Source organism: Sphaeroforma arctica (assembly GCF_001186125.1).
Source record: "Sphaeroforma arctica JP610 unplaced genomic scaffold supercont1.54, whole genome shotgun sequence".
In the NCBI taxonomy this organism is placed as follows: Eukaryota; class Ichthyosporea; order Ichthyophonida; genus Sphaeroforma; species Sphaeroforma arctica.
The window spans coordinates 135,578-148,000 of NW_014040504.1; the positions used below are offsets into that span (position 1 = coordinate 135,578).

At 42.9% G+C, this 12,423-nt stretch overlaps 2 protein-coding genes across 2 annotated transcripts; one reads left to right on the plus strand and one right to left on the minus strand.

The window, feature by feature from the left end:
- Window positions 1-510: 510 nt before the first annotated feature.
- On the plus strand, window positions 511-8,068 carry SARC_01389 (hypothetical protein). The gene is made up of 10 exons (XM_014304908.1): window positions 511-875; window positions 1,855-2,123; window positions 2,612-3,059; window positions 3,486-3,830; window positions 4,418-4,615; window positions 5,066-5,259; window positions 5,831-6,144; window positions 6,405-6,567; window positions 7,038-7,142; window positions 7,447-8,068. The coding sequence occupies exons 1-10, from the start codon at window positions 587-589 to the stop codon at window positions 7,507-7,509; spliced, it is 2,388 nt and encodes a 795-aa protein (XP_014160383.1). The 5' UTR covers window positions 511-586; the 3' UTR covers window positions 7,510-8,068.
- A 2,519-nt stretch (window positions 8,069-10,587) lies between these two features.
- SARC_01390 (hypothetical protein) lies at window positions 10,588-11,051 on the minus strand (the record flags this gene model as incomplete). The annotated part of the gene is made up of 2 exons (XM_014304909.1): window positions 10,588-10,720; window positions 10,888-11,051. 2 exons carry the CDS (start codon window positions 11,049-11,051, stop codon window positions 10,588-10,590), a joined length of 297 nt encoding a protein of 98 aa, XP_014160384.1.
- Window positions 11,052-12,423: the final 1,372 nt, after the last annotated feature.

Sequence of the window (12,423 nt, forward strand, 5' to 3'; positions counted from 1 at the left end):
TCAATGGATTGGGGCTTTTACTGTGTACAATGGATGCCAATATGAACGTCCTTGATGCCCATATGTATAGATACATCAGAATCGTGTATCTATCCTTAGATTTTCAGAACACAAGAATTAGTAGACATCTGACAACTCGAACTGTTCATTTTTTTTTTATATTTAGTGTATTTAGTCGAGTACAATGTACAAAGAGGAAGAAATTAGAAAACACATAGAAGGCGGATTTTTTTGTCTTGTGATGACTCATGCTACCATTTTTGGAGTTCTGATTGATCAAGAGATAGCGAATATTCGGGAAATACGATTTCAAATTTTAGGGGATCTCGATAATTTATTTAATTGGGCCTATATTAGGCCTAATTATCCACCGTTCACGTGCGGGGTCAATCGCGGACGTTCTGAATTTTCCAAAGCCAAATTTCTAAAAAAAAAAACACGCACGCAGCCGATGGTAAATATCGTTATATACTACCGATGTGAAATATTTACATATATATATACGTACCTCGATACACGACACATACAGATACACACGTACATATAATAACACTACATATTATATATATATACATATTCTACAATCATGTCAGTTGTCGGCTTTGATGTAGGTAACCTAAATTCGACCATCTCCGCTGCGCGCGCGGGTGGTATTGAGGTGCTTGCCAATGAGTACACGTACCGTATGACCCCCACAATCGTCTCATTTGGCCAAAAGATGCGATTCATGGGTGAAGCAGCACGTCCTCAGCTTACAACCAACTTCAAGAACACCGTATCACAAGTCAAGAGACTTATTGGTATGCTTTACGATGACGAAGATGTACAGACAGAGCTGGCTAATGTGCCATACAAACACAGCAGACGCGAGGATGGTATGTTAAGACTGACGAGTTAATTGTATGGCCATATATGTCGGGTATACAGAATTTTTTATACGCTCTATGCACCCGTGGATATTTTTCAAGTGCATTCGTGTGCAATTGAATATATTTTTATACATTTATATATATATATATAATGTGTGTGTATGCATGCATGCATGCGTATACATACATTTTTATATGTATATATATATATATATATATATATTTGCATTTTTATGTGTATATCATAACGCTTATATAGTGCATGCCTGTAAATAGTTTCTTTATGTGTATTTCTTCATTTAAAACCTTTGCACGTATACACTTTTGTATCGTTCATACATTTATCATTTTGTGTTGTTTGTATTCTGTTTGGGAGAGGTGTGAGCCCATGGGGTGTATACATGTGTGTGGCACCATCTCTTTCAAGTCTCTTTTTCTCTGCAAGTCTGAATACCTTTTTTGGACACGCGCTGTGACTTCTCCTGTCAATCAACTCCAATTTTCTTAGAGGCCATAGATATATTAGCCTTCCACAAGCGAAGAGTGTACGCTATGTTTGTGTGTATTGTAGTTCGTCCTTCACTGAGTAAACGTTTTAAGTTACATGTGCATATATGTATGTTTATGTCTATGCTTAAAAATACGAAGTCTTATTTCAGTACCGAGTGGCGTACGAAAGCACTGTTGCAGCATCAACAATCTTGCAACCTCTCTACCTGTGATAACATCATCAAGCATATTTCGTTTCCTGATATTAGTAGTGGCGTACAGCCAGCACATCGTTACGGTAGACAGTAATTTGAATTTGTGGTCGAACACATATAGTTGGGATTTACCACTTCGCAAGTGTTCAGATATTTTGGGTAGAATGCCAATACACCACACCCAAAAAAACACCAGCATACGTTAAAAATTTTCCGGTTCAAACCTGTAAACTCAAACCCAAATGTTGCACGCACCCCATTTCGTTTGCCCATGTGAACAGGTCGCATCAACCTCACCGTCATCTTCAAGGGCGAGGAGCGCAACTTCACACCAGAGCAAGTATACGCCATGTTCTTGACACAACTCAAACAGACTGCGGAGCGTGAGCTTAAGAAGCCTGTGGTGGATATCGTCGTGTCCTGCCCCAACTGGTTCAACAACTTCCAACGCGAGGCCATTCTGCACGCTACCAACTACGCCGGACTTAACTGTGTGCGTGTGCTTAACGACACAACCGCCACCGCCCTGGCGTATGGTATTTACAAACAGGTATGTGTGCGCTTTTATATATACATATATTATTTGATTTATGGTTTAGGATTTGCATGGTTCACTTTATATATTCAAACAGTTTCAATTTGGATGCCGCCATCATTGCACCTGTCGATTCGCTCGCCTGTGCTTCTAGAAAATGCTGAATGTGGCGCACCCCATTGTATAGAAGACAGCTACCAGGATCGATATGTGTATCTCTTTCGCTATGTTATCATTGTGTGTGCACTGTGTCTGGATGCATACAGCTGCATAGTATAGTTACTAGTAAGAGATTAGTTGAAAGAACCGTAGCAGATGGTATATGCTACCATGAGTTTATCACAAAATTGCTACATACTACATATTCTATTTCAACCCCCACACCCAGCTTCTATGCAAGTGTGAACAAATTACGAATTTTACATGCCTACCCCTGTTATATTCTTTTGGCCTACGATGTCCCGAATCTGATCTCGTATTTACCCCTTGGTTACTTCTGATAGGATCTGGATGAGGAGAAGCCGCGCCACGTGGTGTTTGTAGACATGGGTCACTCATCGCTGCAGGTGGCTGTGTGCACGTTCCTCAAGGGAAAGTTCTCAGTACTAGCCACAGGCGCTGATACCAAGCTCGGAGGACGCGACTTTGATCAACTCATATATGAAAAGTTCCGTCTCGAGTTCTTAGCCAAGTCCAAGATCGACCTGAACGAGAAGCCCCGCGGCAAGGCCCGGCTTATGGGCGAGTGTGAGAAGGTGAAGAAGCTCATGAGCGCCAATCAGCAGCCTATCCCCATCAACGTGGAGTGTGTGACGGACGATGCCGATTTCCACTCCAAGATGTCTCGTGAGGAGTTCTATGAGATGGCCAAGCCACTGTTCGACCGCGTGCAGGGCCCTATTGAACAGGCGCTGATGGACTCGAAGCTGTCTCTGCAGGAGATCCACTCTGGTAGGCACAGTGTGCCGCCTGCTTTGTATGAACCAAGAGAGTCTGTGGGTTGGTAGGAATAGATGGATCAACGGATAGTGTTTTGGTTTTTGTGTCTGTTACCCGGGGCGGTATAACTTGTGGCGTACTTCAGTATGAATGGGGATGGACGTGGGGCCATGTATTGATGTGCACACACTATGTACAACACAGTGATTCTATTGTTATTTGTTAACAGTACGCGTGATGTAGTTCTGCTACGCGCCTTTAACATGTCGGAAAGATCTGGGTCTGTGTGTATCTGTGGGGAGGGGGACATATAAGGAACATCAGTAGTTTGCCCTATCCATTCTCATAGTGTTAGCCGCCGGCCCACTTTTTCCACTCACATACCTACATTTCTCACCCCAATTCCTAATTCACCCGAATCCCCCATGTCATGTGCAGTTGAGATTATCGGTGGATCCACTCGTATCCCCAAGATCAAGGAGATCATCTCTGGCATTTTCGGTGAGAACCGCATGCTCACCACGCTCAACGCCGACGAGAGTACGTCCCGTGGGTGCGCTCTCATGGCCGCTATCCTGTCGCCAACCTTCCGCGTGCGCGAGTTTTCGGTCACCGACTCCACGCCTTACCCCATCGACCTCAAGTGGAAGATCAATGATGAACCCAGTACGGCGGTAGTTTTCGAGCGCCACAACCCCATCCCCAGCACAAAGATGCTCAAGTTCAAGCGTTCAGAGCCCTTCGAGCTGGCTGCATACTACAATGACCCCTTGAACGTACCAGGTATGCAGCTGATGTGTGTTGGTAGTCCCGCGTGTGTCCAAGTCGGTATCTGCTTGTGTCCTATAGGTTTTTGATATGATTATTAATGAGAGTGTCACGTGTTATCGAAGTTCTCTGTACGGTTGCGCAGGTACGAGTGGTATGCCGGGCAGCTGCGACGATTAGTTAGTTCTTACTGGCAATCGGACCATTGTAGTTGCTATAAAATAGTACTTTTTGTGCTGCTGTTCGTGTTCGATACTTCACTATACTGTGCTTGCTTCCAGTTTTAATTTAATTGCATATGACTGAACTTCAGCTTTGTATTCAAATATACGGAGTGACTGAGTGTGTCTGTTATAATTCTTTTTGCCATTGCGCGTAGTATAATTAATTCAGTGTAGCAGTGATTCTGTCGAATATGATTTCTGTAAACTATCACTGTATATGGGGTTCACCCAACATTCGTACTAACCAATACGGTTTGTCTTGATACACACGCATGGATCATAGATGAGCTATCAAACACGGGTAATTTTAATTCTATGTTCAATTGCCCAGAGTTCCCAAGCAAATACTGATACATATACACGACTCATCAAACACAGGAGAACGCAAGTTCATCGGACGTTACCGTGTCGACGATGTCAAACCCGACAGTGAGGGTAACCCCATCCAGGCGAAGGTGCGTGTGCGTTGCAACAAGAACGGTATGTTCTCTGTCGAGAGCGCCCACTGGGTCGAAGAGATCCTAGTCCCGGAGGAGCCAGTAGCACCCGCTACACCGGAGCCTATGGCCGAGGATGGTATGCGGATTTTAACTTATTTTGTATGTATATGTGACTTTCCTCGTTAATGATCTGAGCGTAAGAACACTCGAGTCATTGTATACATATAAGTAATGTATACGTGCGTATGGGGATCTCCCACATTTATGTGTGGATCCTACTTGATGTCAACTATTAGCTATTGAATACATGTTCTATGTTTAAATACGGCACATATCCCTATCCGATGCGAATGTAAATATATAAGTAATGTATACGTGCGTATGGGGATCTCCCACATTTAGTGAATCCTACTTGATGTCAACTATTAGCTATTGGATACAATGTTCTATGTTTAAATACGGCACATATCCCTATCCGATGCGCGTATTATCGTTTCGGCTGCGCTCCAGCACCACTACTACTATGGAAGCACAATGAATGGCTATCTATATACTTACCTTTAATAATACTCCACCCACACTACAGGTAAGGAGGGCGATGAGGAGAAGGCCGCGGATACACCCGCCGAGCCTACTGAACCCGCCGAGCCCAAGTTCAAGAAGGTGCAGCAAACACACGCACTCAAGGTGGTAGCCTTGGATACTGCGTCCAAAGAGGAATTGAGCAAGAACCTCGAGGTTGAGATGGAGTTGACCATGAGCGACAAGCAGGAGCGTCAGGTATGGGTGTCTATTGTGTGCACGCCAATTTTATATATATATATATATATATATATGCAAATTTGTGTGTGTGTGTGTGTGTTCTGTACTTATCTCAAGATGTATGGGTGGATAAGTAGAGGAGTTGCAGTGGGAATGGGGTATTTATATGTAGATGCTCTCTATCTTTTATGTTTGTACTTGCTGTCTGTGCCGTTTAACATGTGATTGAATCGAGATGTACCCTCTGCACCAGAGTGAGGAGGCTTGAATTGTTCACGATACGATATGGAGATGTAGTTTTTATCACCCAATGTTTTGTGAAGGGGGGTTGTTGTTGTTGTTTGAATTACCAACGGTGTGGTGGTGCGGGGATCGAGTTTTTATCACCCGACGATTGATTGTTGTGTGAATCTATTATTATTTTTCTGCGTAAGTAAATGAGTGAACACGTACGCGACATAGCTACTCGAAAAGATTAGTGTTCACAGACACGCTATAACATACATAAGCACGTACGATAGTAACACACATACATATACATGTTTAACTATCTCTCACCTGCCGTATCGTCCCACAAACGCACCCTCAGCGCGTGGACTCCAAGAACGCCCTAGAGGAGTTCGTATACGAAGTGCGCGAGAAGATGGACACCGTCTTCAGCAAAAATATCGAGGACGATCGCAAAGAGCGTGTCTCAGCCGAGTTAATGGCCATTGAAGACTGGCTGTACGATGAAGGTGACGACGTACAGCGATCGGAATATGTGACGCGTATGGAGAAGCTAGAGGCCGAGATAGCGCCCGTCAAGTCGCGTGCCAGGGACTGGGAGAACCTGCCCGCGGCGGAGGAGGCGATCCGCCGTAGCATTGTACAATACCGCAAGGTCGTGGATCAATACCCTAAGTATGTATATGTGGATTTTGTATATATGGTGTATGTATCTATATCTACATCTTTTTCTATACGTATTGTTTTATACATTTGTGTGTAGATGGCCGTAGTGAATGTGTACAGCTGTAAGCGTACTTATCAGTGTATGGGGTGTAAAACAACTTATCATTGCTTGCTGTCCGGATGCACACGCTATCCGTACAAAAGTATCATCATAGGTGTTAATAAACTACCTACTCGAATATCCTTCTCCACAACCCTAAACCTAACAGTGATGAGAAGTACAATCATATTGCGGCTGAGAAGATCCAGGCCATCAAGGAGGTGATTGATGAGAAGGACTCGTGGTTCAACACAAACATCGCCGCCAACAAAGGACTTACGCCCAAGCAAGACCCTGTGGTCACCCCTGCCCAGGTGACTGAGGCGCGGATGGTAAGTAGTGTCTCAGACTTACTCTGCTTAAGTAACAATGTCTTATATATACGTCTGATGTCGTAGATCTCTCTCTTTGTGTGTATTTTACGTGCATACGTCGCACGGCAGATATAATATATACACATCGTATATTTGACAACGCGTCACCTCTATAGGTGGCACAGCAGATATATTTATATGCGTATTTTGTGGACATTCCATTGTTACACATGTGTGATTAACATCATGTTTCTACTGCAATATGTGTATATATATAGTTTGTAGTAACGACCTGACCCGTGTCCACAACCGCATCTGGACCATTCGCAAATGTAGGGTCGATATTTAAGGGCTACAATATGTATATATATATAGTTTGTAGATTTTATATTTTTTACAAACCCAAATCCCCGTCCCTTTGTATACCTGAGATGAAAAATAATATTGATTATTCACATTGCTGTTAACGATCTCTTTTATACAACTAGGCTATTGAGAAGGTTAGTATCCCAATCCTAAAGACCCCTAAGCCTAAGGCCCCCACTCCCGAGCCCACGGCTGTGCCGGAACCTGCTGCAGCTCCCGAGGCAGAGGTAGGTATCCATTTATTAGTGTTCCCATACCAAATCTCATATACGTATGTGTGCGTTTTCTATTCGTTCTCTATTTGTAGTCGGTTCATATTTCCAGCGATGTAAGGTGTTTAGGATAAGCATAGCTTGTACATGTACTGTACTGTGTTTCACATTCAAGCGATAGGTCAAGATATCTGCAGAGCTCGGGTTACAACTTGAATACAACTCACAGTCGCTTGCACACAATTTGACGTCTAACGTACACATGGACATTGCCACCGCTTTTGTCCCTAAACCTCAAACCCCTCAACTCTTATCACAGAAGAAGGACGAGGCCGTTCCCGATGCGACACCCACAGAATCTGAAAACATGGAAGTGGATTAAACTACGCATCGATAACCCTTAGAACTGCAAGCTTTGCTTTGCTGCCCCTCTACTTACCTTTAGTCTATCGTCTGCTCTCACGAGTTGTGAGTTGTGTGCACGAATAAAATCATACCAAATTATACCGCTTTCAGTTTGCTGTTCATGTGTTATCTGTCGCATAATGTGGAGGTGCATACGACACTATTCACTGTTGAGCTAACTATTTCCTAATTCTTCCAATATCCATTTTAGAATCTGTTCACCCCTAAAATCTCAGAGATAGTGCGCTACGGGTAGGTAGCGTGCAAGATTATAAATACACCCTCTAACCTCACAGAGGGAATCTCCCCCTTTGAGGACTCCGTCACTCTCGAAGGAAGAGCGTGTAGGGGGTGTCTTCTGAGAAATTCGCTGCGTACTATTCTCGTAGATTAATCAGTGCACATACCCGATTAAACCTATATGATGATGACACAAACGAGGAGTGTGCTGTGTGTATAGGGCGAGATGGCCAGTTGACAACCTACAGAAAACAAATGTTAAATACTGACATGACCCTCTAGAGAATAAAGAAAATACACCTGAACGGACTATGTCTGTAAATACTTACCAATGGCTTTTAAATAAGAGATATTTTATCATACTGACCAATGGCTTTTAAATAAGAGATATCTTATCAAGAGAGTGATCATGTGGTAGATCCCCCTTCGAGATAATCCCTCGAAGAGGCTGTAAATACCTTTAATAGATCCATCGGTAAAACTAAATGTTTATTAAAAAATACAAGTGGACAGAGGAATACCGAATACTAGACTAAAAATTTCACTGCTCTTTACAAAACAAAATGGCTTCGAAATAATAGTATTTTTAAAAGACCATATTACACCAAATTTCGTCGCGTATGAGCCGATTGCAACAAGGGTCTATATCCAGCATTCGATTGGATGGGGTATTCATTGGCACCAATCAAAAGGAGAGAAATACAAGTACTTCGGTACCTTTAAGTAGGTGGTGCGACAACTAGAACGATAGCCAGTTTAGCCACAGGGGTTTCCGTTGTCTGGCTTCATTGGCTTCATATTAGCTTCATATTGGCTTCGCATTGACTCCATGTTGGCTTTGAATTGGCTTCAATTTTGAATCCATTTTTTGACATCACTTTTGGCTTCACGCTGGCTTCACTTTGGCTTTGGCGTGGCTTTATGTTGGCTTTGACATGGTTTCATATTGGTTCATTTTTAGTGTGATTGATTATATATAATATATACACTGTTTGTTAAGTATACACGTACTCATATTCGTTAGTTCGGTGTTATTCATAATACTAGTTAGCTGTAGTCTATAATGCCTGGTCCTGGAGGGCGATGTTGTGCACGAGGATGTGGCTTGGTAGCGGTCAAGGGGAAGGACAGCTAGGTCACATTGGTCACATTGCATCGCTATAAGCCAGATTGGGATCAAGCTCTAGCAGGGCGTACAAGGCGATATGCGGCGATGAGAGTATGCAGCAATCATTTCGGTGAAGACCAGTGGGTTATACATACGAATAGGAGACGTCCTCGACAGGGCTGAGTACCAATCTTAAACCTACCAGAACCAATTGAGATGCCGCGAGCTGTAGACCAATCGATGGCAGCCACTGATCAGATAGTAAGTGCAAGTGGATCTCTGTCTAAAGACGTAGATGAAAATCCAAAAACAAAATCGATCGATACAGGCGTGATAGCTTCTAGGAGCCTGGAGACAATATCATCAGTATCCAAAGTACGTGGTTCCAGATCAACAAAAGATCGACTCAGAACCAAGCAACTAACACAAAAACAAATAGTGAGAAAGAAAACACTAGTGCTATCGCACCAATAGTTGAAGCCACGGACAAAGGTTGCAAGAGATCTGAACAAGTATTAGAGAATATAGAGCCTGCTGCATCAACAAGTACCAAACTCAAAGAAACCCCTACTACTTCAGCTGACACCGACATCACTACATTGGCAAAATTTGGCACAAAAGGCAAAGGGTGAGCACAAGGTGACATAAATATAGCGGCTTTATTCGGACTCTGAGTATTCGGCGGCCGTATAATATTTGCCCATAAAGGTTACCGTACGTTGCGTGATATAGCATCCTACTACCTCGAAAATAAATCAACTAGTGGAGGAGGTAGTGATGGTTGGATACCAAAATGTTAGTGATTATACAACTGATATAGTATTCTGTAGAATGGTATAGTTCTCTGGAAGTACATCACCTGCTATACAAACTGTAAACCTCGTATGCAAGAGTGAAGGAAAGTTTGATTTATGATATAGAACGCCACTACCTGCACGAAAAGCAAGCACCAGAATTAAAGGTGTAGCATCGCAAAAAAATGATCGTGCACATACGTTGCAATAGAATATTGACTACATGGCGTGACAATGAAGAGAAAGACAACTGCATAAATGGAACTAGTATAGTTGCAACCTTAAATTGGCAATGGAGGAAAATATCTTGGATTTAGTGTATTGGATAGGGCTGAGAAATCAATCTCAAGCAAGGTGGCTGACTGGCAAAAGAACTTGCCAAAAGACGAGGCAATACTGAACCATGTGGAACAAATGCAAATATCAACGCATAAGGGCGCCAAGCAAGCAGAATCTATACAAGGAAATGATACAGCTGAAACGACTAAGCGACCAGTAAGTGATCGTATTGCAACTTCGGATGACATAGACGGGTCGGTAAAGAAGCTCAGATTTTTAGAATAACATGCACTAGTCGTAAAATAAATTACATTCAGACATCCATGTGTATCCATGTGTATCATGAGATCTTTTATTTTACTACTATAATTCTATGTATTTTGTAGGATCCTGTGCAAACTGTGCACACACCTTCTTATGGCTTGCGATACTTTCGAACACTCAGGTTGCACCACACAATTCTACAGTACACTGTTTTTGTTTATGCGCCGATTTTTGTTTTTTCTTAGGTGTATGTGGCAGTGAATTTAGAAGTATCTGCCTGTTTAGTGTTGGCGTCTACACTATCTTATAAAGGTGCAAAGCTACGTGGTGTTGATGTGGGCTCGGGAAGCGCTATCGCTTCAGGGGCTATCTAATTTATAGGCTGGGGGAAAGCCGGGCGTACTATTGCAGGATGTCGAATCGTGTAATCAGCCGTCTTGTCCATTGCTGCGTCCGCACCGGTCTCTGGCTCGTTTAGTTTATTAATCCAGGTAAACGACTCACTGTCAGCAGCAAACAGCGAACACCTTTTGGCATGATGGGCAATAGACACGAAATACTCCGAACACAACTTGCATCTCTTGTATTCCGGATTTTCTCGCAGCTTTTTGGGCACAGACATGTGCCCTTTCTCTCTCTCTCGACATCCTCTGCAGACTTGTTGACCCACCTGTACTGTGAATCATCTTCTTGAGATTTCTGCTTGCAGTATTCCTTTTTAACGTTTTCTAAAGTTGTAACGTATCGAGCTCCCCAATCCTTTCCTACATCTGGCAACAAGCGCGTTAGAGCCATATCGGCTGATACTTTGTTTGCCGCGTATACACCCTGCATGTACCAATCACAACGCTGTTGCACCGCTTTCTCACTAAGACGCAAACTGTCATCCTTGTTTCGAGACTTCTTTTTACAATAGCGAGGGTTCAATTTAGTATGTAATGCAGAATCTACCCCGATACGTATTAGTGCAGGAGCTGGAGGAATAAGATCACTTGCTTCTATTAATGCTAATCGAGCACGTTCAGCGTGTACATCTTGTACGACACTAGTGCCTGACACAAACTCTTGTATTGTTTTTACGAAAACATCTCCTTACTGGGTACCTGTGCGATCGCTATAGGCATGCACTGTACCTTTATCTGGTGCCGGTTGACTTTCGGAAGTGTTTTCAATATCATTGTGATACTCCGTGTCGAATCTCTGAAGGATATAATAGTCGTGAAAGCTAGCTGTGTATGGCAACTTGACCGGCATTATTTCCGTCTGCGTGTAAGATGTCAATCCGTCATCATCGAAAACAACATCGTGGATCTCTGATGTGCCATGTCTTAGTATTTTCTTGGCCGCTGCATCCTGTGAATACTTACAAACTTATACTAGGTGAACACTTCTGAATTACGTAAATAAAGCATTCATGATATTGAAGCTAGAATATAGTGGGGAAATTGGCTTACCTCTTTAGCAGTGCTGTTATCAAGACAGCTATCCCTAGACACTTTGACAAGGCCACCGCGCTATTCTTTATACATTTCGTGCCCTTCTGTGACACGTCGTCCCAACAGCATAGTGCTTTGTATATATCTAGTGGCCGAGTTATGTTTTTCATGGAATTAATACAGTTGGTGATATATCTCGCGACAAAAGAAAAATGTGCATCAAGCATCGATTTCCGCGCTAAGCTTCGGTGAACAGCCGGCGTAAGATACATAGATCCTTGCCCATACTCTCCAGCTTCCGGTTGATTTAGAAAGCGTTCAAGAAATTATCTTTGGCCGAAAATGCCGGCGCATTATCGCTCAACAATACAACTTTCCTTTTTGGTCGGATAGTTGTCGTTCAATGTGTCTCATGAGCGATCGCAGTGTTGTTTGTACACTATCACAACGGCGATTTGGTTGTGGTTTTGCATAACCATATCGAGACATCTTGTTTTTATTCGATCACCACACTTATCTCTATACATTATGGCTGCTCCCAACAGGCTGTGACCTCGCTTACCATAATATTTGATCATATCTTCTAAGTACCGCTGAGACAGAATTTTCTGTTTATGGTCAATTATGATTTATAGTGATTCCTCATCCAATCCCGCCCGTATTCACTCGATGTGCAAAATCTTGCCAACCTCCACGTGCGGTATGGTTTTGGAACATAAAAATATCTTTGTCTATTATCTTCAACACCGGCAAAATGGATGCCAGCTCGG